At 49.5% G+C, this 26,735-nt stretch overlaps 8 protein-coding genes across 8 annotated transcripts; 4 read left to right on the forward strand and 4 right to left on the reverse strand.

Annotated features, from left to right (window-relative positions):
* Positions 1 to 438: 438 nt before the first annotated feature.
* Positions 439 to 3,280, forward strand: argEF (bifunctional acetylglutamate kinase/N-acetyl-gamma-glutamyl-phosphate reductase; the record flags this gene model as incomplete). The annotated part of the gene is made up of 3 exons (XM_041693324.1): positions 439 to 2,853; positions 2,918 to 3,158; positions 3,225 to 3,280. The coding sequence occupies 3 exons, from the start codon at positions 439 to 441 to the stop codon at positions 3,278 to 3,280; spliced, it is 2,712 nt and encodes a 903-aa protein (XP_041546620.1).
* A 1,189-nt stretch (positions 3,281 to 4,469) lies between these two features.
* On the forward strand, positions 4,470 to 7,046 carry AKAW2_61123S (Rad21/Rec8 N terminal domain protein; the record flags this gene model as incomplete). The annotated part of the gene is made up of 7 exons (XM_041693325.1): positions 4,470 to 4,488; positions 4,577 to 4,613; positions 4,679 to 4,819; positions 4,884 to 5,018; positions 5,087 to 5,573; positions 5,630 to 6,199; positions 6,258 to 7,046. The coding sequence occupies 7 exons, from the start codon at positions 4,470 to 4,472 to the stop codon at positions 7,044 to 7,046; spliced, it is 2,178 nt and encodes a 725-aa protein (XP_041546621.1).
* A 2,288-nt stretch (positions 7,047 to 9,334) lies between these two features.
* On the forward strand, positions 9,335 to 10,824 carry AKAW2_61124S (uncharacterized protein; the record flags this gene model as incomplete). Its single annotated transcript, XM_041693326.1, has 4 exons — positions 9,335 to 9,403; positions 9,498 to 10,379; positions 10,442 to 10,736; positions 10,796 to 10,824. The coding sequence occupies 4 exons, from the start codon at positions 9,335 to 9,337 to the stop codon at positions 10,822 to 10,824; spliced, it is 1,275 nt and encodes a 424-aa protein (XP_041546622.1).
* A 1,701-nt stretch (positions 10,825 to 12,525) lies between these two features.
* On the reverse strand, positions 12,526 to 13,857 carry AKAW2_61125A (uncharacterized protein; the record flags this gene model as incomplete). Its single annotated transcript, XM_041693327.1, has 1 exon — positions 12,526 to 13,857. One exon carries the CDS (start codon positions 13,855 to 13,857, stop codon positions 12,526 to 12,528), a length of 1,332 nt encoding a protein of 443 aa, XP_041546623.1.
* A 1,267-nt stretch (positions 13,858 to 15,124) lies between these two features.
* AKAW2_61126A (methylisocitrate lyase ICL2) lies at positions 15,125 to 17,203 on the reverse strand (the record flags this gene model as incomplete). Its single annotated transcript, XM_041693328.1, has 6 exons — positions 15,125 to 15,132; positions 15,183 to 15,436; positions 15,488 to 15,911; positions 15,965 to 16,377; positions 16,428 to 16,716; positions 16,777 to 17,203. The coding sequence occupies 6 exons, from the start codon at positions 17,201 to 17,203 to the stop codon at positions 15,125 to 15,127; spliced, it is 1,815 nt and encodes a 604-aa protein (XP_041546624.1).
* Positions 17,204 to 18,102: 899 nt separating this feature from the next.
* On the reverse strand, positions 18,103 to 18,447 carry AKAW2_61127A (uncharacterized protein; the record flags this gene model as incomplete). Its single annotated transcript, XM_041693329.1, has 1 exon — positions 18,103 to 18,447. The coding sequence occupies one exon, from the start codon at positions 18,445 to 18,447 to the stop codon at positions 18,103 to 18,105; it is 345 nt and encodes a 114-aa protein (XP_041546625.1).
* A 3,119-nt stretch (positions 18,448 to 21,566) lies between these two features.
* AKAW2_61128S (asparagine synthetase B family protein) lies at positions 21,567 to 23,861 on the forward strand (the record flags this gene model as incomplete). The annotated part of the gene is made up of 5 exons (XM_041693330.1): positions 21,567 to 21,735; positions 21,795 to 22,252; positions 22,311 to 22,394; positions 22,450 to 22,711; positions 22,762 to 23,861. The coding sequence occupies 5 exons, from the start codon at positions 21,567 to 21,569 to the stop codon at positions 23,859 to 23,861; spliced, it is 2,073 nt and encodes a 690-aa protein (XP_041546626.1).
* Positions 23,862 to 24,290: 429 nt separating this feature from the next.
* On the reverse strand, positions 24,291 to 25,122 carry AKAW2_61129A (LamB/YcsF family protein; the record flags this gene model as incomplete). Its single annotated transcript, XM_041693331.1, has 2 exons — positions 24,291 to 24,927; positions 24,995 to 25,122. 2 exons carry the CDS (start codon positions 25,120 to 25,122, stop codon positions 24,291 to 24,293), a joined length of 765 nt encoding a protein of 254 aa, XP_041546627.1.
* Positions 25,123 to 26,735: the final 1,613 nt, after the last annotated feature.

A 26,735-nucleotide genomic window follows, 5' to 3' on the forward strand; every position in this document is an offset into this window, starting at 1 on the left:
AAAAAACCTAAGGCTTAACTTAACCCAAGGACAGAATTGGTCACGGCCGAAAAATAAAGAAAAGAAAGAAAAAAAAACCCACCTCCGAACCAGGCGATTGCGGCCAGCCATTGGGTCGGAGCTAACTAGTGAGTAATAATTCATTCCCCTCTTCCCAAAGGGCGCGCGCCCGCTCCGAAGAGTGGCCGATAATCTCTATCTGGACGATCAAACTCTTTGGGGGGTTGCGGCAAATTCCCTGATGAACCCGCACTACCACCTCCGCACAACCTTTTTTCCCTCTTCGTCACCTTCTCCTCTCAACCTCCATTACCACTTGCTATCTCTACTTAACTCCCTCTGACTCCCACCCCGTTCTCCCCCCCTCCCCAGGTCTCCCTCCCTCCGACCTTCCTGTCCGATATAGGCCTCAGCAGCTGCCGCATGCTGGCTGGCAATATGTTCTCCCTTCGCACCGCCGTGCGGAGAGCTTCCTCCAGCAAGCCCCTCCGCGCCTTCTCCGCACAGCATGCTGTTTCTTCTGCCAGACTGGGCGGCGCCTCTGCTCGTCAAACCCTGAAGGCCTCTGCGGTTCCCCTGTTGCAGAGCCGTCACTACTCCCGTGCTACTGACCCCCAGCTTTCCTCTACCCGCTCGACCGTTGTCCAGTTGCTGAGCAACATTGGTTCCAAGCGCGAGGTGCAGCAGTATCTCTCTCACTTCACCTCCGTTTCCTCCCAGCAGTTCGCTGTCATCAAGGTCGGCGGTGCCATCATCACCGAACACCTTCAGACTCTTTCCTCCGCCCTTGCGTTCCTGAACCATGTCGGCCTGTACCCGATCGTCGTCCACGGTGCTGGACCCCAGCTTAACCGTATGCTGGAGGACGCCGGTGTCGAGCCTCAGTTCGAAGATGGAATCCGAGTCACCGATGGAAAGACATTGGCTCTGGCCCGGAAGCTGTTCCTGGAGGAGAACCTGAAGTTGATTGAGGAGTTGGAGCGCATGGGTGTCCGGGCGCGCCCTCTCAACGCGGGTGTCTTCACCGCTGATTACCTGGACAAGGACAAGTACAACCTGGTTGGCAAGATCAATGGCGTGAACAAGAAGCCAATTGAGTCTGCCATTGAGGCTGGCTGCCTTCCCATTCTTACGTCTATGGCCGAGACTCCCGATGGCCAGGTTCTCAACGTCAATGCCGATGTGGCTGCCGGTGAGTTGGCGCGTGCGCTCCAGCCGCTCAAGATTGTCTACCTTGCCGAGAAGGGTGGCTTGTTCAACGGCGACACCGGTGAGAAGATCTCTGTGATCAACCTCGACGAGGAGTACGATCACCTGATGACTCAGTGGTGGGTCCGTCACGGTACCCGCCTGAAGATCAAGGAGATGAAGGACCTGCTCAGCGATCTTCCTCGTACCTCCAGTGTGGCCATCATCCACCCTGCTGATCTGCAGAAGGAACTTTTCACCGACTCTGGAGCCGGTACGCTGATCCGCCGTGGAAACAAGGTCCACGTTAAGACCTCTCTCTCTGAGTTCGAGGATCTCGAGAAGCTCAAGGAGGTCCTGGTTCGTGACCGCGAGGGCCTGGATGCCCGCGCCACGGTTGACCGTTACGTCGAGGGCTTGAAGGAGCGTGACTTCAAGGTCTACTATGATGAGCCTATGGAGGCTTTGGCCGTTGTTCTGCCCCCTCAGAAGGACGCTACTTCTTCCCTGGCTCACTTGGCTACCTTCACCATCACCAAGTCTGGCTGGTTGACCAACGTTGCTGACAACGTCTTTGCTTCCATCAAGAAGGACTACCCCAAGCTTGTCTGGACCGTCAAGGAGGATGATGAGAACCTGACCTGGTTCTTTGACAAGGCCGATGGCAGCCTCAGCCGTGAGGGAGAGGTTCTCTTCTGGTACGGTGTCGAGAGCGGTGAGGAGGTCAAGCAGCTGGTGCAGGAGTTCAACCAGCACGGTCGCCAGATGTTTGGAGACATCAACCTCGAGTCGAGGCTGCACCGCGCCGCCCAGGCCGCCACTCACATTGGCAAGGGTTTTGGTGCTAGCGGCGCTTCTGCTGAGCAGAAGCGTGCCTTCTCCTCTACCACCAATGCTCTGCGCGCCGCTCGTTCCGCTCGTCCGATGGTACCTGTGCAGACCGTCAGAACCTACGCCACGACGAACCCTAACCCTCCGTTGGGAGAGAAGAACATGTCCAACACCCGCCCCGCCAAGGTTGCTCTGATCGGAGCCCGTGGTTACACCGGCCAGGCTTTGATCAGCCTGCTCAACGCCCACCCTCACATGGATCTGCGTCACGTCTCTTCTCGCGAGCTGGTTGGCAAGAAGCTGCAGGGTTACGACAAGCGTGAGATCATCTACGAGAACCTCAGCCCCGACGATGTTAAGCGCATGTCTTCCAACGGAGACGTCGACTGCTGGGTCATGGCTCTGCCCAACGGCGTTTGCAAGCCGTTTGTTGATGCTGTGGACCAGGGTGCCGAGAAGGGCAACGTGATCGTTGACCTGAGTGCCGACTACCGGTTCGACAGCAACTGGACCTACGGTCTGCCTGAGTTGGTTAGCCGTTCCAAGATTGCCCAGGCTACCCGTATCGCCAACCCTGGATGCTACGCTACTGCCGCTCAGATTGGAATTGCTCCCCTTGTGCCCTTCCTCGGCGGCCAGCCCACTGTTTTCGGTGTTTCCGGCTACTCCGGAGCTGGCACCAAGCCCAGCCCCAAGAACGATGTGGACAACCTCACCAACAACATCATCCCCTACAGCTTGACTGATCACATCCACGAGAAGGAGATCAGCGCGCAGCTCGGTACCAGCATTGCGTTCATCCCTCACGTTGCTGTCTGGTTCCAGGGAATTCACGTATGTTACTCTTGTTTCCATGCTATCTGATTTCGTCTTGTATTTGAAGCTGACCTCTATGCAGCACACTATCAGCATCCCCTTGAAGGAGGAGATGAGCTCCCGCGACATCCGCAACATCTACCAGGATCGTTATGCTGGTGAGAAGCTCGTGAAGATCGTTGGCGAGCCTCCTTCCGTCAAGGACATTGCTGGCCGCCACGGCGTTGAGGTTGGTGGTTTTGCTGTCCACTCCAGCGGCAAGCGGGTCGTCGTGTGTGCTACTATTGACAACCTGCTCAAGGGTGCTGCCACCCAGTGCCTGCGTAAGTCCTCCAGCCTAACAGTCCCTGGACTCACATGCATCGAATTGAAGCTAATGCTCGCTACAGAGAACATGAACCTTGCCCTTGGCTACGGCGAATACCAGGGCATTCCTCTTGACTAGGTGTCTCCTATATGTTAGATACACCTCATGTACTATGATCTGGTCCGGGGGTAGGTATAGAACCCTTTCCCATACGGGGGCTTTTATTTTTGGAATCGAGAAAATGTCCTTCGTGTTTTAAAGTTCTGGTTTGATCTTTCTTGCGTGTCTCATACCCCACGTGCATCTTTCTGGGTTGCTATGGGTTGGAGATAATTGTAGCAGCATTTACCTCTTCCTTCATTTTCCATAGTCAACTTGATTTTCTTTCACTTTCTACTTGGTTCTCGATTTTTCGTCCTCTATAGACCCCTGGCTTCTTCGGTTGTTGTTCTGTATTGCCGTGATTGTGTTGTCATAACGGGCACTGAAAAGTACCTTCCTTGTATAATGTTCTCTGTGGGTTCATTGACGTTTCTTGATACTGATTTAGTGTAGCAATATAGAAAGGGGACAAAAAATGCTCACACAATTGGATGCAGTGAACTACCGTTTGCCTCTTAACGCGGCGTACATTCCACCAAGACAAATCTGGTCTATTAACGTGCACATGCAGTTCGAGTATCATCTGGTAAAATCAACGGAGAAGTGTAACAGAATATCCTACGTCCTGTTATAGTGAGCGATTTTTAAGTTTGACTGTCATGCTCCGATGGTGATTCTTCAATACTACCTGCTTAATTCCCAACTCTAGTCCCATCGCCTTCCAGCTCCACTAACATCCCTCACACTCCGACTCTCCCTCTCAGTTCTCTTTGCTGGTATTTGATCACTTTTTCTCATAAGACAAGCCCCACCCTATATCTATCTTGCTAGCCACGGCAGACCACCATCATCTGTCTTACCATTATCCTGCCCGCTCTTACTCGAGCAGTGGCTGGATATCATACTTCCCACCCCACCGGAAGACAGCTGGGCCCAGGTAACAAGCCTTAACAGCTGGAGCCAGAAGCTGAGACTAACTCCCGCCTTGCGAAGCATCCCAACGCGATTTAGTTCAGCTGGTCAATCTCGTTCAAAGATATACAAGGTCTCTTTCTCCCACTCAAACCCCGTCTGCTGATAAGTTGGCGGTGCGGTCCTAAGCTACCTACAGCTACTGGAACGATCCACGCGTCTAATATCGCATGCGGTGGTTCATAGATTGAGCATCAGCCTGAGCGACGCGTCGAGGACCGCTCCCCAAGGCGCATAAGGGCGCGAGGTCGAAATGTTCTATAGCCATGAGAGTAAGTTGATTGAGATATGGACTTAATCTGAACCTGGAGCTTTGCGAATGCTATTGTCGAATAACTACTCATGCAATTCTCCGGATAGTTCTTACTTCTCCTGAACATGGAGTTGCTACGGTCTGGTGAGTTGTCGCGTTCCATCCTTAGACCTGTCTGCTCTATTGTACTAATTTTGCGATCCTCATAGGCTTGTTGCCACCCTGGGCTCGAAATCCGTCACTAGAAAATTGAACAAGAAGGCTATACTGGATGTGGATGTCCCGAAGACGTGCGGTGTCATAATGGATCCGGTAGCGCCGATGGCTCTGAGGCTTCAGGGGAATCTGCTGTAAGTTTCTCTGTTCGCGAACAGGTCTAAAGGCTACTTTACTTATCGCATTATTCTTCTTTAGATATGGGGTGTCGAGGGTATACAGCCAACAGTGTGGATACACCCTCACCGATGTTCAAGCCATGCATGACAGGATGAGAGCTCTGTTGAAGGTTCTACCGGGAGGTGGTCTTGACCCTATGGCAGGGAAGGCTAGGTCTGTACTCTTGGTGTCTTAATATTTGCAGACACTGTGACAATATCTCACTGCTTACTTCCTCACAGACCAGATCAGCTCATTCTACCCTACGATCCGAGTTTCCTTCCTGAAAATAACCTCCCTGGCTTGGGATTAGATTTCTCAAGCTTGAACCTGTCGATTGACTTAGATCTGAGTCAACAACCAAGTCGGATGTGGCCTCAGACCCCTGATCTTAGCCAATCTGCTCTCTCCCAGACTGATAGCCTGAAACTCGATTTATCTTCTAATAGATCATTGATGGATATAGATGGATTCAGCGCAGGTACCAGTGTGAGCCGGTATGGAGGGATAGGCATCGACTTTGGCGGCATCGAGCCCCTCCAGCTTGATGAAGAATCCGGAGTGATCCTGCAACCTGACTTTGAATTTGACGAAGATGGAAATATCATAGAGCTTGCTGGATCAGTTCGGCCTGAGACAAGATTGCAAGGGAATATGTCCGCCATGGAAGAACGGGCTGCAGACGCCATGGAGGTTGATGTGACAGAGAACTTCGTCATGGAAGATCAGGTACGCCTCATTAATCACTCTTTAATATTTCAATTGCCTAACAAACTATGAAATAGCCGGCTTTGCTTGACGAAGGACCCAGGAAAGAACTACCAGATCTAAAGCTAAAAACCGAAAGCGTTGACATACAGAAGACCACCCAAAACCGCGCCTCTATCTTTGACCAGGAAGTAAACGATGAAGATGCTGTGGGGTCGAATATGGCATTGCAGCAGAAGAGAAGAGGCCCCAAGCTCATTGGTTTAGATGAGCAAATCGCACTGCGAAACACTGAAATGGCCCAGCTGAATAGTAACTATGTGCAGAACATGGCAGCAGCCTCGAAGCAGAAACAGAGAAACAAGCTTCCAACCTTGGCAAAAAAGAGGGCTGCCTTCTGGGTCTTCGGTCAAGGCATTGGTTCTGTCGGTATGGGCGTGGGGTTGTCTCAGGTCACGCACCCATTGCATTCTTTCTCGGGCAAGCAGCTGTATGAAAAGCTCCTTGATGAATCAAATGGTCGAGTACGCAAGCGTATCCATCCTTCGATTGAAGGCGGGGATCCCGATCTCGATACACGGCGTGTCCGTCCAAGGGTGGAGGATGAAGATCAGATCGGACGTCCCGACGACAGGTTATGGAACGAGGTATGTATATGTCGACGTGCTCATATGTACCGGACCAAAGCTGAGCTATTATACGCAGGACGTCGAGATTGGTCGCAATGCCCCACCCTCTCTTCGCGATGACCACTCCATTCAAATGCCATGGAACATCACAGCATCTGTCCAAAGCTCTCGGCAGGGCTCGTCTGCTGCAAATATCTTTCGCGGTTTTGGCAGCGCCAGTGACTTTTCATCGCATGGCATTTCTGATACCGGATTTGGAAGAGCACGCAGCCGTCTTACAAGCGCAAGTCCTCTTGCTGGTCGGGGGTTTCCTTTCGATGCTGAAGCGCTCAACGTCCTCTCAATTCCTGGCAACGAATTGGGTGAGCTGGACAACCTTGACGACTTTGACATCTCTCAGTATCTGCACACAGAGCTTGCGACAGAGCATGGCGGAGCCTTTGAAGACCGAATAATGGGAGCAGGCCATGAAACGCACTCTGTTGTTCAGGGCCTGCAAGTGCTCAATGATGAACCACAAAAGTCAACGCTTGACCAAGAGAGCTTAAACTTCCTCAAGTACTTGGAAAGTATATTCATGACCACGACACCTGCAAACGAAGGGGAAGTTTATGACCCGAATAGTCCACCCGGAGAAATTAAATCAGTAACATTCTCCACACTCCTCCCTCCGCAGAAGACCTCTCACATCGTGGCTACTCAAGGCCTCATGCATGTGCTTACCCTTGCAACTAGAGGTATACTTTCGGTACACCAAGAAGCCTACGAAGACCAAAGCACTGAAGAATATGGCGTGCGATATAAGTACGGAGAAATCCACTTATGCATACCCGGATTGTCGGAGGCTACTGCAGCACAGCATTGATCGTCCGTTGTCAGACCTGTAGCTGCAGAATCCCCCGTCTGTATTGAGTACTCATTTCTTTACTATTTCCTACTCCTGGCTGTTTTGAGTAGAGACATGCACGTGTCTTTCTATTCTATCAATTTCCTTATTTACAAATGTGAAGTACAAGTTTCCATCACAAAACGCCTAAATAGCTGATCTATCAAATTTACTGTTCATACCATGTCTAAGACACCAAACCTATCAAATACGTTTTTAAACCAAACTTTCCGACGCCTCATACCACTATACCAGCATCATGACCACCACCATGTTATCAGTACGAGATCCCCAAGCCCACACCATTTGAGCTAGGAAAATAAACCTTGCACAACAGACTCAAGCACGCATTGACAAATCAGCGTAGAGAAAACCATATCAATGACGTCCGAACATAAGAGCAGCAGACATACATCTGAAACAAAGAGTGTGTGTGCCCCTCAGCCCAAGCAAACAACATACGAACTAACTAACTACAAACGAAGCGACGCAGTACAAGGCGTCGACGAGAGCTCGCGATTGGCCTCTGAAGATCGGTGGGCCGGTGTGATCTCATCACCATCAAGAGGAAGATCAGATTCAGGCCAGGCCAGGCCAGTCTGCAGTTAGTAGTAATATTGCAAGCCATAAAACAAGCAACCTTTTCAGTTTTATTTGAAAGTAAGGAAGGAAGTTGAAAAGAACATCGTCGTCATTTTTCCCCCGAGTGTAAAAACAAATAAACGGTCTTCGTTTAGATCCATACCAGTATGGTATACGAGAGTACATAGTAGTACTAAAAGTTAGTAATAATAAGTAATACGTACAAACGCTTCCATTTATGGATGGAGGCCGGCGGCGACACCTAAACAAAAATAGTATACAGATTAATACATGACGGTGTTTAACCAGCATAGCAGTATTATATCAGAATAGTATATGTTTATTTCTGAATGTATTGCGTCTTCAACTTCGCACAATTGAAGCATACTATCTACATTCCTTCAAGATGATGACGATGATTATGATGATGTTCAGGGGGGAGGGAGTTCGGTTCCTCCTCCAAGACACGGCAAGACACGCGAGGTTGGCGGTGGCTGTGCCGCGCTGCGTTCTTGCGTTTCCTTACACAGCATACTACGTACTTACTGTGTGCTGTCACAAGAAGTTGCGATCGCGAGGAAATGACTAGTTAATAAGTCCCATTTTTGAGGATGACGATGGTTTAGATTTAAGACCCCTCGTTTATGTCTCAGGTTTGCATAATAAAAATGTTGATTTTTAATAGTGATGGGTTGAACGAATACGAACAGGGCATAGATAGATAGAACAACACAGCAAGTTTACTTCTTTTAGTATCCGCGCGGTCCGGCCGTTTAAGTGGTGGCCTTGTGAGACGCGGTATATCGAAACTTGTAAATGTGCCGATCGTTCCATACCCTTACGGCGATACCAGTACCATCGTAGTTTGGATACTAACTATATCTAGTTGTCAGGTATTTAGGGTACGCAATCTAGATATGATACAGATTTAAGTAGAAATCTACAAATGCTGTGGAATAATCTCTCAAAGATGATCTTCGACTCCTTTAGCTGCAGCTCTGCTCGATTTATTTGTATTCCCTGCTCCGATGCATTGGATGGTCTACGCTGATAGGGCCTTGTCAAGCCTCCGCTTATTTGGGGAACGTGGTCGGGCTTTGGTCAGCCTGCCGCGTGACAGAATTTGACTTTGGGTGAGGCACCCAAGGCCGGAGTGGGACTTTTGTTCAAAAAGGAACAAAGAAGAGGAAGATAATGAGGGATGAATCGAAGAGGAAGATCAGAAGAGGTGAAGAAAATGATCAAGCTATCAATGTATCTTAGATAGCATAATTAGTATAGTCGTTGGTTAGTGTACAGTAAGTTGAGCAAAACCAGTAATATTAATTCTCGGTATGCTTGGTTTTCTTGTGGACGGACCCCCTCGGGATCAAAATTACGCATATGGTAAGGTCTCGTCCTGACGGGCTCGCGTAACTTAACCGCCACCGTCTCGGTCTTGTCTTGTCCCCGTTTTGTCTCGTCTTGTTTCCTTCCCAGGCCCGGTCAAACACTCTCTCTTCCTTTTCACTCTCGCTCCCCCGAGTCCTCGCTGCCTCGTTCCTCATCTTTGCTTTCCCCACGAAAAACGTCCACCCAAACCCCCATCTCCATCCCCTGCAGCGGCCCTTCTCATCTCTTTTTCTAGTCGATTTTCTCCGACCAATCCATCCACCATCGATTTCTTCAACCCTTTCGTCGTGAACATGGGTCGGACCGTCGACCAGGAAGTTCACGCGGCGTTCGTCGAGTTCCGCGCCAAGGAAGACGATAAGGTGCGTGACTCCTGTATTTCCCGTAATATTTCAACCCGCCGCCCAACACCAGCGTCACTGACATGACGAACCTGGCTTGTTTGCTTTCCCACAGTGTCTTTCCGTCCAGTGTATCTACTGCCAGCAGATTCGCGCAAAGAACACCTCACGCCAGAAGCAGCACCTGCTCGAGTGTCCCGGTCTCCGCGGCCACACCAACCCCCAGGCCCAGTCCCAGTCCGCCCCCTCTGCCCCGAATGGCATCGCCGCTGCCAATGGATACCCTCCCACCCCCAATGGTGCTGCGGCCACCGCGCCGGGTGCTGCTCCTGGGCCCGGTGCTCTTCCGACTCCCAACGGTCCCATGATGTCCAACGGTGTCAATCCTCATGCTACCCCGATGCAGACGCCATTGCAGAACATGCAGAGTCGCGCCTCTCTCCCAACATCAGGCCCGGCCGGAACCGCGTCCACCGTCTCTGCCACCCAGCAGGCAGCTCGTGCCACTCCCAAAGCGAAGCCTAAGAACTCGACCTCGAACCTTCCTGCCCCTCCCCTCGATGACGTTCATGCCGCGTTCGTGGAGTTCCGTGCCAAAGAAGAAGACAAGGTGAGCGAGGACATGGCCCGCGTGTTGCCCGATAGAACCCTATGTCTGACAGGAGACCCCCACCAGTGTCTGTCCGTTCAATGCATCTATTGCCAGCAGGTCCGCGCAAAGAACACCAGCCGTCAACGTCAGCACCTGTTGGAATGCCCCACCTACCTTAGTGTTATGAAAGATTCGATCCCCGCAAACAACCTTCTTCATACCTTCCCCGAAGGCGACGTGGCGCGTTCCCTGCAGATCCCCGCGCCTACCCTGGAGCTGGACTTCCGCATGAGCATTAAGATGAACCCGAAGGTGTCGGTAGGTGAGAGTATTTGGGGTCAACGTGACTGGGTAACATTCGTCGGTGGTCAGTGGGCTGGTCGATGGGGTAAGGGTGTCGTTCTGGTAAGTCGTGACGCGCAATTGGTTGCTTGCTATGATCAGCAACATACTAACCGTGCATATAGCCTGGAGGACAAGACTCGCAGGTCGTGACCAAGGAATCTTCTACACACCTCCGAGCGAGCTACATGCTCCAGACCGCCGACGATCCCCCCGCATACATTGTTGTCAAGACCAACGGCTGGTTGACCGGAGCCAAGGACATTCTGGACAAGGTTAACGACCCCGGTATGGCGGATAGTATCAACCCCAATACATACAAATATCGCATCAACTTGAACATGGAAACTGGAGACGAACGTTACGCGTTTTTAAACACTCTGATGTGGATTGGAAGTGGCTGCCGCAGGGGCCACGAAGGTCAGTGCTGACTCCATCCCATTACCCCGGCTTGATTCACTTTACTAATACCTCTGCAGTCATCTTTGATGCATTCCGCGTCAACTAATCTGCCACGATATTGCAGCTGTTTTGTCCGTTATTAAGCGAGTAGCAATTGTTGTTTTCATGGGGGAAAATCGTTGTCTTGGTTGTTTGTTTTTTCTTTTTCTCCTTCCTTTCCACCTTTTGATTGGGCTTTGACCCTCTCTTCTGAAGTGTGGCTTGTGTATTTATCTCTTCGATCCATCCGCGTGGGTTTACCCTTTCCCTTGGGGGGATGCCTGCCTACCTACCTACCTACCTGCCATTACTTCCATTTACCTTCACGAGTCCGCTTGATGCGTTCGTTCGAGGAAAGTTCTCCTTCGAATGTCCTATTATGACTTGTCTTTGGGTTTCTTCTATCTCTTCCTTTTCTCTTTTCCCTTGATCCCATTTCCATTTTGAGCTGTCCACTTTTGTAACTGGTATCCGTTTGACTTTCATTTCCTCCGTGTTTCTTTCTACTATTACATCTCCTAGGAAGCAAGATTGTCATCTTGAAGTTTCTTTCTACAACCCCGGTTTGTTTCTTTTCCTTCTTCTTCTACTTGTCGATTACATTCGACACACCCACACTCCCCCTCATCACAACCCTAATTACGTTGAGCCAAAGCGTTGAGTATACACGCTCGCATCTTGTACCTCTATCTTATTTTCCAGAATGGATATTCAAATTGCCAGTTTCGATACAGAATAATTCTAGCAGTAAAACAGCTAGCTATTTAGTAAAAACTAATGAGACCCTAAAAATACCCCCTCAGTACGGATACTTCAACCTACTGCTTATACTAAGCAGTTAAGAACTAGTAGTAGTAGTAGTAAAGTACAATCCAGCCAACATCAACTTGACTACCATCATCATCATAATAGGTACTAAGTAGTAAGCATCAATTGAGTCTTGAGCTATCTCAAACCTCTCACCAAATGGCGTGAGTACACTGTAAGTAGTATATGTATTGGCGAATCCTCGATATTCATGTACGTGATAGTTAGTTATTGTACTATATACCAGCCGTGCATACCAGCAAGCAAGTAAAAGCGGAAGTAAAACAAGGGAAGTAAAACAAAGGCAAGATAGATTACTTAATTTACTTATTTACTTAAGTTACTTACTTTACCGAGCCAAGCCCGGTCCAACTGAGGGGTATCATAACCAAACATACTTCAGTATTGATATTATACTACGAAACTAAAACCACTAAGGGGAACGGTAGTAATTATCGAATTACCACCAAGAAACTATATAGGGTATACAGATTGGGGTTTATTGCACTGCTGTATATTTTCTTTTTCTTTTCGTATCATAAATGGACAGAATGAACTTTGATGAGGTAGTAAGAATAGGTTGGGTATTGGCTGTGAAGAGGAGAGAGGAGATGAGGAATCATCAAGTTTCGTCGCGTTAGTAATGTTGCTATGAGGTATGATGAGATGGTGAAGATGGATCGGAAATATGGATGTTATGTTGGAGATTTGTGGGAATGTGAAGTGATAACATATAGTCATGTTAGTGAGTATTATTGAGGAGTTATATTAGGTTGGCTCTTGCTGTGTTGCTGTTTGGATATTGGAAAATGGGGAATATGTTCGTGTATATAATCTATGTAGTGACAGATGAGAGACGAGAAGAGCGAGAGTTCCCTCGTCGTAGGCAGTGATATTCTGTTGATTCGGGAAGTAGTATAATGATATAGCCTGTTGGTAGCGGAGATAACAGTTGTGAAGGCTATCCTCTCCTCTGCCTGTAATAAGAAGGAAACACAAGTATATCGACTCCCGCATCTTCACCAGCTTGAATCAGTGGCGTAAAGGCCTCTTTGGCAGATGAACTTGCATGAAGATTCGACCAACACGTCTGGATTTCCACCTCCTCGAGATGCGGAAACTTCTCCTTCCGATAAGCCACCACTTCCAACAGATTGGACATGACTTGATCCGTCTGAGAGGATTCAAAATGTGTCATAGCTAGGTATTTCAAACTAGGCGGCAAGATCTCTTTAAGCGACGATACTCTTGGTCGGTCATCACTCAAGTGGAAATTCAGCAGTGTGGCGACGGGAATCCGGAGATCCCATAGCTTAGTGAAATCCGCCATTGACCCGAACCAGTCGATTGGAGGCGGATTACCATTTCCCACATCCTCGTCAAGCCCGGACTCCTTCGTCTCCCCTCTGTCGTTCAGATAAAGGACCTGCAAGCTGTGCTTTTGCGTACAAAGCGCAAAATAGAATGCCCGAGGACGGAAATTCATGAATTGTTCTGCAAATATCACCGAATTCGAGTGTTGATATTTGAATTTCTCGAGATTCGCACATGATGTGATGAAGTCCGCCATGCCCTTACTGCCATTAGGATATGCACCGAGGTCTAGTTCGGTCACTGGAGATGTTCCCTTAGCAGGTTTATAAGCTGGGTGATCAATTCGATCACCCACAGACTCAACCACATTCTCCAGCCTCACAGACCGCAGAGATGGGAGGTGGAAAAAAGGGAGAAACTCGAACTGGGGCCAAAACTCTTTATGGTCGTCCGAGATCATATAAATATTGTCCAATCGCTGTAGGATTGGCATCGTGTCAAATGGCTTCTCACGTATTGCGGCACGTGAGATAACTCGATGGAAGAATTTGAGATCCCACGTATAACCCACTGACAATTCGGTCATGTTCTCCATGGATGATGACAACAGTAGGCCAAGCCATGCATCTTCATTGCCCTCTATCAAAGCTTCCTTCCATTCTTTCGTTTCCTCCTCTGATTGGCTGATCCGATTCACAAGCGGTAGAACAGAAGTAATATCGTGATTTTGCTTATCCCCTGCACCTCCGGACCACCATTCTAACCTGAAATCTTTGATGGAAGATCCTATCGCGGGGTTCTCCTGAATGGCCAGGAGAAGAGGGCGAATCTGGAATCCGTCAATCCAAACATAGTCGTAGACTGCCTTGAAGAGGACGGACCGCCAACGGCGACAAACCAGGAGGAACTGGTATTTATCCTTAAACAAGACGATATTGTCAACAATTAGAAGGAGAATCTCATCCGGAAGGCGATCCATCTTGTCAGCCAAGGCGAATTAAGGAGATGAACAAGTCCGGCATCAAGCGGGTAAGGATTTTTCTGCTCTGTCTGGACCCCATTTTAGCGCGAAGGTTGAACCAGACGGAAGTGGTTGAAGCTAAGCCAGCTGAGGTGGGCTCAGGATGAGGACGGGGATGGACAAACGGAGAAAGAGAAAAAAGAGAGCGAAGCGAGTCAATTCACTTGAACCCAACAACAAGATGTATAGAAACCCATCCCAAGGAAAGGAAGTAAGTACCTTGAAATGGTAATTACCCTGAGAGGTAACGGGTGTTTCTGATACGCAGTATACTTTTCTGGTCCGCATCTATACTGATTGATTACTGTTGTTTCCAGCCAGATAGTTATTACGCGGATTAATACCGCCCCTTATGCCCGTACTTTTTGCCAGGACCCTGTATTTTATGCTTAGCGGTTCGGTTTCTCCCAGATGATCCACTCCGGAAGGGAAACTTACCAACTAAGCGACATAAACGTACATACCAAAGAACGCCTCGGGCATTTCTCCGGTTTCTTTCCACATTGTTGTGCCAGCACAGCATCCTGAAGATGGCGCAGGATTTTTCCTTCCTTTCGCTGAGGAATTACAGCAATCCCTTGCCGCTCTTCAAGGAACCTGTCTATTGGTAGGGAATGATGACCAGCTCGGATCGCAGTGGGCTGATAACATCAATGCAACAAACAAGCCTTTCTTAACCGAACCATGGACACATCCATACTAGAATACCCTGGGAGAGGGAAACGAACAGGTGTTGGCACGTGTTAGTATTACTTACGCTCATTCCGAGTGGTACAGACTTTATTTACTAGTTATTAGATCGCAGGAGTTCGTCCCTGGGTAGCCGATTGGTTAATAGCGAACCCGCGTTTCTTTCCGCAGGGCTGCATATGATGTATCGCTGCCCGGCAGTTTCATCCGCAACAAAGTTGCTTTACAGAGCGAGTTTACTAATGTAAAACAACACACACGCCTTGTCACAGGTTCGATACGATGTGACCAGATCTGAAACAGCTCTGTTACTTCCTTGAAGCATAAGACACGACACATAATTAAATGACCTGTTCGGCCAGAGACTTCAGCGCGTATCGTAAATACAACCCGAGAGCAAAAACCGATACAATTAGTATGTAGTATACTGTGAGTTAAGTACAATCAAAGCTGAAGAAAAGCTGATTTTTGTCTACGTTACTACATTCAAGATTAATGTCAACATCAAATATCTACAATATTGTCATGGCTCAGTTTAGAAGCCTATAGTCAGTTAGTAAATGGTGTTGATGCCACTGAACCGTCGAACGTACCTTTCTCGGTGTTCCCCTCACCCATACTCTTACTGCTGCTGCTGCCACTTTGAATAGCCCCAAGAATGCCATCCAGGTATGGAGCACCGCTCCATTTCTGATGGGTCAGCACATCCACTCCCAGTTCTTTCTCGCGGGCCTGGACCATGCGGACATAGGCGAGCATGCCTTCATCCTTGAAGGCGCGCGAGAGCTCCGTCGTGATGGTTGCATTGGTGTGCAACCCAGCGAGAGAGATCAGTTGCAGAACAAATCTTATGTTGGTCAGCTACTGTCAACTTCGTGTTCAAAGAGTATTTACGTACCCATGTTGCGCTAGATCCCAGATGAAGGACTTCAGAGAAGCTTCATCAAAGCCCTGACCCATCCAGTTGAATGACGGGCTCAGGTTGTAGACCAGCTTCTTGCCAGGGTGCGCAGCGCGCACATCACCTGCCAGCTTCGCAGCCTTGGCAACATCCGGATCACCAGTCTCGACCCAAAGAAGATCCGAGTAAGGTGCGAACTCCTTGGCTCTCTTAGTGGCAGCAGCGAACCCAGCACGGTAATGGTAGAATCCTTCCCGGGTGCGGGGGGTATCGCAGGACCAAACCACCGGTGTCTGGGAATAGTCGTCTGCCAGGGCCCTGCGACGAGAGATAGAAAGATCGGGATTCTCTTGAACACGCTTCTTGTATGCGTCGCGAGCGGACTGAGGCGCACCCTCCGCTTCGAGGTGTGCATCGACAGCTAAAGAAATCGCGATTAGTCAAGCCACAAATGGAGGTACCAAAGATCCATACCCTCATCAAAAGTGACAAGCTTGTGTCTCTTAACCCAGTCCATCTCGTACGCATCGATTTCAGAAGGAGCAGCTCCCTCTCGTTCCATGGCCTGCAAGGTCTCTGCGAGAGGTTCCACATTCTCTGTAACACCGAGAAGGAACTCGTGGTCGCGCACATCGATAGCACTGCTAATCAAACGCCCGCTCTCCGAGTCCGTACGAGCAATGACCAGGTTCTCGGTTCCCATCAGATCCCACTGGAAACGTGCCGCGACAAGCCTGTTGATGTGATCTCCAATAGGCACAAGGACTTTGCCAGCCAAGTGACCACATTTCTTACCACCATGAAGCTGGTCCTCGAAATGAACAGCCGCAGCGCCATTCTCTGCAAAGAGCTTAGCCAGCTTCAACACGGCTGACAGTCCTCCGTGTCTAAATACATCAGCCAATCAGTCTTCAAGACCTCGATTAATCCAACATACCCTGTATCGCCGTCTGCAACAATTGGACGTAGGTAGTCGACGTAGGGTGTATCCTTCCTTTGTTCGGGCGTGAGCTTCCGCCTAGCATCCCACTGCTTCCGATCGTGCAGCTGCTGGGCCTTGAACAATCGCTGGACCTGATTTGGAACAGTATTGTAGGGATAGTCACCAAAGTCAGGAGACACCTCATTGGTAGTAGTCAACAGAGAGGAGCATGCCCAGCCAGAAATGTACAAAACCTCCTGGTTGGGCGCCTGCTGGGTCATCTGTACAGGATCAATGGCACCCACTGCGGGGAGTTAGCATAGGCAAAAGGCCAAGATCGGAAAAGGTCCAACTGATGACATACTGGTGTGAACTGGCTTCCCCTCAGCTGCTCGCTCATTCAGCAAGTTAAAAAGCTTCCTTGCCATCAACGAGCTGGGATAGGTCTGCTGCAGCGAGCCTCGTTTGCTAACGACATCTGCGGCTGAATAGGGCCGCTTGATACCCTCGAACCGCGGTGACGCCCACCACGCTTCCACATCTTTAATCTGTTGCTCATACAAGGCATCTTCAGCAGCACCAGCCTTGTCAGCAGTCGACAAAAGTTGGTATGAATCGCCCGGCAGTGCGGATGACACGAGGGGTTCAACGGGGGGCAACGTTGGTGCCGACATCCGCGGATAACCGCATGTGAACGAGCGCAAGGCAAGGCGAGATGGACTGCCGGCAGTCGAAGTGAGAGAAGGAATACGTCGAGGAATTCGACGAGGAACTGATCGAAGCATCGTCATAACTCAAGCAAGAACGGATAGCGAACGGCCTGACATTGAAGGGAAAGAGAGGAATGAGGAGGGATGGGAGTGTCTGATGTTTGGGGGGCACGGTCCGTTTCTCGGTCGGCCGATCACCAGCCTAACCTCGGTCTGGGGGCGGCAATCCCTCCCGCTTATCCGCGGTCGGCATGGCGCCTTGTGTGGCTCCACAGGTGGCTGGGTTAACGGTGAGGTTAAGCTATCCGTGCACTCCGTTCTCGGTACATTTTGAGATTCGAGATAGAAGTATGGATTCGTAATCACTTAGTACACTGTCGGATTATCATAGCTGCGTGCCGTTATTCTACCTATCTGACATACATCATCCACATGGGCGGCTACCATAAACAACATCGAGGGATACCTCATCTCATGGCCACATAGACGTGTAGTAGGATCACAAAGCTCGAAGCCCTCTCTCATATGCGTCCCTCAGCATTTGGAAAGAAATCTCGGCAACAGGATCTGTACGGCCCGTGATTGTCACCAGAGTACGAAAGTCTCTATCTGCAATGATTTTGCACATCTTCTTATGTTCTTTCTCTTCCCATCCGGCTTTCTGGCAATCCTATAACGTTGGAACATAAGCATAAGGATTCATCTCTCGGCCCTATGTCAACGCTCCAAATGAAGAAGATTCTTATACTGCTCACCTTATCACAATATGTAACCACACCACACTTCGCACATCTCAAAAGAGGCTTATCCTTCTTCCCACAGCCATGACACTTCTTGTGTGTGGCAAACCTCGCCGGCCAACATCTCATCTCGTCGCTCAGCTGGAAGAGCACTTTCATATTGCCAGGAAAGAACTAATGGGTTGAGATTCACCGGTTAGTACGTAGTGCACTCGAAATCGCTTTGCAGTGCACTCATGACTATACCTTGAAATATCCATAGTGCTCCTGCCGAACACCCACAGTACCATCGAGAAAGAGATGACGCCTAGGAAACAAGATAGCCATAGTATTTCCGGGCTTCAATTTTGGATCATTCTCGATGGATCTGCCTCGATCACCCGTGTAAAAGGCCACAGTGACAGGCGAGTCGGCCCTATCGAACGTTCTCAGCACAAGTCGCGTGATCCGTTCGATACTGACGATCTCCACGAGTAGACATCCGAAAACACCGCCGCCAGTTTCAGGACAGGTATAGTCTCCAGGGAGATCTGAAATGGAGGGGAACACGCTTTGGTCTGCGAGGGAGGCGTAGTTACGCGGCATCTTTGGGGGATGTTGCGGACGGTGTGTAGATAGGTAGTTAGTTAGATGGATAAAGGATAATAGGAAGAGAAGGGGGGAATTGAGTAGATAACCCTTCTAGCACAGAGGCTCAGAAGGATTTCCTGGTGTATGAGGAGAATCGAGGTTGGTGTTTGACGCGATAATAAACATGATCGATCCACCCGGACGCATTGTTCTTTGAGTGAATGATATTTCCATCTAGAGGCACTACGTAGTATGTCTGAGGACGGTATTCGTGACACTAGATAGTATACCATCTGTCGACAGTAAAAACCTCATACTTACTAGGAGTCGTAGCTTGCCGCAGTGAGAACTAAGCAATTTCGTTTTGCAACCATCCAAGTATGTAAGTGAGAAAGATGAGGTTCATCCAGATAGCATTACCATCACGTACAGTCATAGACATCTCCAGGATACTCCCATAGAAGCGATGTATTACACGATCCAGCATGTAACTCCCGAAAAGACTGACACAACCAACACAAAGCTCTCTTCAGGTGTATTTGCGTGCATTATATGAACGAGCGATAGTCGCGCAGTAGAAGAAATATCTCAACGGCCTTCACTCACGGCTATACTCTGATAGGTATGGTATGCTGCCATAATGCTGGAGAGAAAGTCGTGACCCAGATCGCCTCTGTAGTCATAACCTAGACTTTCAAATCATGGGAAACTCTATGCCATGAATGACAAGCTGGCAGCGGATCATCGGAGAAAGCTCGCAACCTAATCCGAGCTTCATATCCTACAAAACAAGTCTTGCCCTCCTTGAAAGACAGAATAGTTGTGCGTAATCCGAATCATCATCCTGTTCTTAGTTCGTCATATTATGCTAGTGATTAAACAATATTAGAAGTTTCCCGCTTTCCCATAGGTCAGACTCACTGCTTTCATGCAGGTCGTAACTACGAACAGCGCTCCAATCTGCCAGCAGGGCAACCTTAAACGCGAGGAAAAGTGGAACTTGATGAAAACTCTGAATGACAGAATTACAGGGGTCTTGATAAGCCCGAATATCGCCGGTGGTAGGTAGTACAACCTTTTCACTACAGGAACAGACCTTGCAGACTGTCTTGACACACGCAAGGTAGCTTTATGCAACCAGTTGATCGTCAGTTTGATCGAAAAACTCTGCTACTTACCCACGATAATCCTACGGCATGTTCGATTAAATTGAAATCCAGACTCATCTAAACACTCGTGATAATGCAAGGCTCATCAGCTATACCAAATATAGCCCACGTAAGGAACGGCAATCCTCAAACCCTCAGTTATCATAGCGGTGAGACGCAACGGCCCGCCAAGAAGAGGCTATTGGCACCGGAATGTTAAGCCAATAGCAAACAAGCGAGATTCAAATCCGGGTGGCGCACTCCACTAGACCTTTATCAGACAAGGTGCTCGGATTTATGATCAGTGGAATCGCCGACGGCTCTTTGATATAGTTCCTGGCCCTGAAGCGGGTCTCCGTCATGAATAGGGCATCCTAATACCATCCCTTGCACCGCCACGCCCCATCACTGGGATAGATGATTGTGATTTGATCACTGAGAGACGGTGTTTCGTACACGTGATTTAGTTGGTCACTAGTGTGCCCAACAAATTGTTCAGCTGGAATTTGTCGCGTATCTTCAGCATAGGGTCACACATATGTACCTAGTCTCCATTAAATTGGAGTAAGTGGTGAGTTATTTAGTAAACCGCGTCGTGGGATGTGGATCAAGGGCGGCGGAACACTTCAGAGATCCGGATTTGTTATCTCCATGTGTGTATCTGGCGGCACTGTTGCACAGAAAACGAAGTCAGCATGCAGTTGTAGAACATGGTCAACCTAGAGACCAGATGACGAGAAGATCGAGGGCGAATCCGTGCGAAGAGATAGGGCTGGTTAGTGCTGGTTGGTTACAGAGTCATGGGGCCTCAAGGCCGGTCCTGCGTTGACCCCACCATCATCGAACTATCCTCAATGGAATAGGGTTCACCTAGGAAGAAAATGGCCGAAAGTATTCGAAGATACTATTTGGAGACTAACAGGTTCGTTGCGGCCAGCCTCTCATCCCACTTGTTTGCTACGTGGTAATGAGTTTTCTTTGTGTGATCCAGTCAGCGCGGTTTTTCCGGAGTCCGAGCATTCTGCACCAGCCAAAATGGCTCCGATTATAAGAGACAAACCAGGTTTTGATAGATCATTCTTTGTTGTATATCCCACAGTGGCGCTCGGAGGGCAAACTCGTACATATCTATGCTGTGCCATGACATGTGTCCTAAAACTTTATGTAGGCGCTGAGATGCGAGTCTTGGGTTATCTCGAAGTGTTCTTTGACGATGTGGGATATGGTTCGTCGGTCTTGCGGTTGAATCGGTTATGCCGGGGAACGTTCTTCCATCTGTGATCCAGTAGATCTGTTCTGAATTGATTTCGAAACACCAATCGGAGGAGCACGCTAATGCATCATGGATAAGAGCAAGCACGCGGCCCTCGAACACTTCCCACGATGGAAATTGTCGTCCATATACATAGGTGGGGTGCTATTATCGCTTTGATCCTGGAAGATGGTTTAACTCTATATACTTTATTGAGACAGTTGCATATTCAACTTTGCAGATCTCAAAGCATCAGGAGTTGCAGGTATTGGCCGAGTCACTGACGTGTTGGTCATGGGTTCGTTGCAGAGCCAGGACAGTCGCTGATGCAGTGGAGTCAGGAGGTTTCCACTTTTGACTTCACCATGCCTTCCGTCGTTGCTGCAAGGAGCAACGCGAGGAACGTACCAAGTCTGCATTCTCGTTGAGCTAACAAACTTGCAGGAAATTGCCGTGGGGTGTGGAATATTCACTCGCCAAAATGGACAATCCCGTGCCCAAATCTGGCCATCATTCACACTACCGTTCAGGGTTTTCCTTTGAGTTATGGAGCCTAAGTGTGCATAGGCAAGCGTTGTGTATCAGAACCACGTCTCCTGTCGAACCTTGTGGCTGCATGCGTCTTCTCCAAGACTAACCTCGAGCTAATTGATTCGTTCCTACATAAGGAAGGAAATCTCGCACCTTGAGAGCCGTACCTCTAGCCCCTACATACCGAATACTGGAAGCTAGCCATGTGTGGACTCACAGCTTTTCTTGCCCTCCATGGGAGGTCTGACTGGCAGCATGACGAGTTTACAAGCACTGCAGATTTGGAACAGAAGGTCAACGACAGTCTGGACCTGATCAGACACCGAGGACCTGACGCTCGAGGGCAATGGCTTAGCTCGGACTGTCGAGTTGGTAAGAAGATATAACGCCTTGAGAAGTGGTATGCTATAAATTGACATGGAGAATTATAGGGCTTGGACACGTCCGACTTTCAATTATCGACCTGAGTCCCGCCGGAAACCAGCCATTCCACGACAGTGAAGACAATGTTCATGCCGTTGTAAACGGTGAGCTTTACGACTATGACCGTATCAAGGCTGAACTACCGGGCGAATATGACTTCAAAAGTAAAAGCGATTGCGAAATTGTCATTGCACTTTACAAACATTACGGAGAGTCGTTCCTCTCGCATTTACGGGGCGAGTTCGCTCTAGTCCTATATGATGCCAGGCGACAGCTGTTCATTGCTGCCAGAGACCGATATGGAATCAAGTCCCTCTACTATACGGTAATAGATGGCCGACTAGTGGTTGCCACTGAGATGAAATGTTTTCTGTCTTTCGGATGGAGTCCTGAATGGAATGTCGCCAATTTGCGGGAGAAGGGCTGGCTGTATGGGCCCCAGATGTACTTCAAAGACGTGAGCCGAGTGAGTGACGAAATCAGTACGACTTCTTCGTACCATGGATCACTGATCATGCAACCAGGTCGGTCCTGGCCAGTACCTCGTTAGCCAAGACTTCAATACTCCTCGGGTGAAATCCTACTGGGATCTTGACTACCCCGATAAAGTGAGCAAGCCATTCGCGCGAGATGCTGAATAAATACTAACTTAGTCCTACACAGCATCATGCCTACCCACACTCAGAAGAAGAGACAGTGGCCAGAGTCCGGGAGCTTCTACTAGAATCAGTGCAACATCGACTTCGTGCTGACGTGGGTGTTGGCGTATTCTTAAGTGGAGGGCTGGACTCTTCGGCCATTGCGGGTATGACGGCACATATTATTCGACAAGGCCAGAGCCTAGGAAACGATGCAAGCGGAAACCTCTCCAACCTAAGCTGTTTTACGGTCCAGTTCGATAAGACCAGTGGCTTGGATGAATCAGGTACTTGTCACTGGTCCTCCATGGTTCCACAAACCACTTACCATTTCCAGATGTCGCCCGCAGAACGGCCGAATGGCTAGGAGTGGATTTCCATCCAGTCATTATGGACGAAGAGGCCATTGCTTCCAGACTAGAAGATACAGTGTGGCATACAGAGACACCCATACGCGACGTGAATGGAATGGGCCGTTTAGCCCTCGCAGAGGCCGCCCATGCAGCAGGCAAAAGAGTCGTGCTCACCGGCGAAGGGTCCGACGAGCACTTTGCTGGCTATGCAGACTTCATATGGCGTTACATACTGGAACCAGACCATTCATGGGCCTCATCAGACACCATGGCTGAGCTATCGGAGGCACGGAAGGTCGCCCATGCGTTAATCGCCAAAGGCTTTCTAGGCGCACTTCCCCCTCCTTCTGATGCGGAGGCTTCACGAACTCTCAACGATAGTTCCGTGTTTCCCAGATTCAACGCAGTATTCCAGCCACGCTTCCAAAAGTGGGTCTACAAAGACAGTCACAATCGCCCTGAGCTGTTATTTGCCAGAAGCTTTAGTGAGAAGGTCCTTGCAGACGTGGCTACAAAGTGGCATCCGTTGCATTCATCAGAATACCAGTGGACTAAAAGTATATTGGCCAATTATATTCTCCGGTACCTCGGGGACAACATCGACATGGTGTACCAGATTGAGTCGCGACCGCCCTTCCTTGACCATCACCTCACCGAATATGTGAACGGGATTCCCCCTAGTCTGAAAATCAAATACTGCTCTGCGACAAAGACCTTTCGTGAGAAGCATATTCTGCGCGAGGCAATGAAGCCATTCGTCACCGAGGAGGTCTATAACCGTACCAAGCAACCTTATGTCGGTCCGACCAAGTACAGAAAGAATGGGCCGGTGTATAGGATCCTCGAGAAGTTAGTGACAGAGGCTAATGTCAGAGCTCTGGGGTTCTTGGAGTGGCGTGGGGTACAGGAGGATTTCGTGAGAGCCTTTCGCGATCATGATACACTGTCGTTCAAGAATACACTATCGGTGGCTCAGATGGTCGTTCTTGGGAAGCGGTTCGGGGTGAAGACAGCGGAGGATCCTCAGAGAGAGGTGGTGGCATATGAAGGGACTGAGAATGCGATGCTTAGGAGTCGATTGTAATATATGCTGTGTGTTGACACTAAGATAATTAGCACAGCCAATGCAGTGAACTGAAGCATTGTTCAGCTAGTTATGGTGCTTTGGAGAACCAGTCAGTATCAGCCTTTGTGCGTGGCAGTGGGAGTCGGAATCGGATAGTGAAAACGGCAGTCTTGTGGCAACACTTCATGTAGAATAGTGAGATCGATTTGAATCTTTCACCTGCAAGTCCTCTTCGTCAGGAATTGAAGGCTTAGGTCATCATCTGCAAGGGGTGATTAGGTTGATATGACTGTGTGAATGTACTATAATCTCACCGAAGCTTTGAAGATGAGCGGTAGGATCTATTAGCTTACTCCCCAGGAAATACTAAGTATGGAGCATCCACCCCCACCAACTAATCATTCTATTCAACACTAAATGCCATCACTTCCCCCGTTTCACCGCCCATCACGCAAACCCATTCGCCCTATTAAACTCGTCAACCACCTCCCTCGTCGCCTTCACAATCTCCAAACACCCCGGCGAATCCGAATGACAACAAATGGTAACCGGATAATCCTTAACCCCCATCTGCACCACCGACCCATCAACAGCCGTGGCCGACGAATCCTCCACCTGCTGCCTTACATGCGCCTTGACATCCTCAATCTTCCACGGTTTCTTCTTCCGATCAATCACCAGCATCCCATCCGGCCCGTACTTGACATCTCCGAACAGCTCCGCCCAGAACGGCACCCCCAGCTCCTTCGCCGCCTGCTCCATGTATGTTCCTCCTAGCCCTACTACCGGAACCCCAGCTGGTATTCCCCTTATGACAGCCCGCGCGACTTCCAGGTCGCGACACATCATGCCGTAGAGCACGCCGTGTGGCTTGACGTGGTGGAGGGGGATGTTTTCGCGTGCTAGGAAGCCTTGTAACGCCCCGACTTGGTAGATGATGTTGGCGGTGTGTTCTTCCGGGCTGAGCTTCATTTCGCGTCGGCCGAAGCCTTGCACGTCGGGGAGGCCGGGGTGGGCGCCGATCGATATGTTGTGCTTTTTGCAAAGGGAGACGGTTTCTTGCATTATTAGGGGGTCACCGGCACTATATTAAAGAAGAGAGGGTTAGGTTTGGGGTGAGTTGTTTGGGGTTATGAGAAATTGCTGCGTACTGGAATCCACAGGCTACGTTGGCCTGGTCGATGAGGGGGATGAGTTCTTCGTCCGGGCCGCATTTGAAGTTCCCGTAGCCTTCGCCGAGGTCGACGTTGATGAAGACTTTGGTTCGTAGGGGAGGCATGGTGGTGAGAGTGGTTATGTGGTTTAGGGGTACCCTGTATGTGTGAAGTGGGTGACGATATATGGGATGGTTGTAAGATTAACTGTTAAGCTGTTGGAATACGTTCATGGTTGGTTCCATGGTCCTGGGAAGTGGGGTTGTTGGAGGCGGGGAATTGCCTATCGTAGTGCTGCGCTGCATTGGCTGCATTGTGCCTAAGTTTTGGGCATCATCACGTATGCCGCATAAAATTGACTTCAGTGGCAACCTGGCATCTTTATCGATGCCTTGGAGATCCCCCAAAACCAATGTCTTGGGGGGATTACTACGACCCACTTGCGAGGGGTTCGCTGTGTCCGTCCAAAATAGCGTGCGGAGTAGGGATCCATTATCCCCTCATCTTCCCGGCGCCTTATCTCTCCCTCCCTCCTTCCCGCTCTCGGTTTCAGATCAATGCCGAAATCGGTCAATAAGGACCAACACCCAGGTGACATCAACCCATCAAAAGCTCGACTTTTCAAACCAGGTTCTCCTATGCTGGCCCCCACGCCAAAGGACCCCAATGTAGCCTTATGTTGACACGACGAGATTGTCAAGAGCGTACAAAGGATACTCGTGAAACACGTTCCGCACACCTGGGCACGCATAATTCCAAATACTTACTGCGAGCATGGCGTTATCCCGTCCGGATTGCTATTTCTCCAAAGCAGGGAAAGCTTAGGTGTTGCACCTGATGCTAGCTGTGCGACTGGGCCTTGCACACAACGCCGGGATGCATTCGGTTGCCGACCAGAGAGAGAGCCATTCGAGTGACGTTGAATGTCCCGGGGATTGGAACAAACACGAGGCCAGCAGTCATCCTGGAGACCAGCTTGATTCTTACTCGTGGATCTATCCAAGGGCGGAAGACATTGTCTAACATCTGGGAACAGGCGACAACCTTGTATAATAAGTCTAGACCATGGCATTGTAGTTGTATTCCTGGCAAACGGACAGACTGTCGGGTCGACTGACCACATGCCCTCCTTGGAATTCCGCCAGGCTGATCGGAGCGTTCCATTGCAGATGGCACTGCCTTAGAAGATGGGCAGATTTTGAGACGAGTTGTGATTGAAAGTCCGGTGCTGCTGATTGCTTGTCCTACCCATTGTGGAGCGGTCAACCGTTATCCAGGAATGGATGTTTTGGTTGGTGTGGGACCTAGATAGGATAGACGGACGGTAAGTCAAGTAGTAGAGTGAAGTCTGGAGCCTGTTGCCTACTGGGAGATGTCTGTACAATCGTAGTATCTTCTGCTTTGTGCTTCGGTGGCTGTGAAGTCGAGGATAAGCCGGCAGGTGACAAGGCGAGGCGGTCGAATAGGAACGCAGGGATTACCTCCCTCCACCACCCACCAACTGCAATCAACTGCTGTCGCCCACACCGGCTGAACCTCTCCGATCCCTCTCAACTTCATCCTGCTCCCTGGTGGCGTCTGTCATCCTATCCCCGCCTCGCAGCGTTGTTTCAACATCGTCTGTGGTGTCCCCTGTGTTCAGTAACCCCTTCTTGAGCAACTGCTGCCATCTTTGTGTTTTTATCTCAAATAAAAAATTGCACTCACTGGTCCACGGGCAATTTCGTCCTCGCAAACC

Source organism: Aspergillus luchuensis, chromosome 6 (genome assembly GCF_016861625.1).
Source record: "Aspergillus luchuensis IFO 4308 DNA, chromosome 6, nearly complete sequence".
Taxonomy (NCBI): domain Eukaryota; kingdom Fungi; phylum Ascomycota; class Eurotiomycetes; order Eurotiales; family Aspergillaceae; genus Aspergillus; species Aspergillus luchuensis.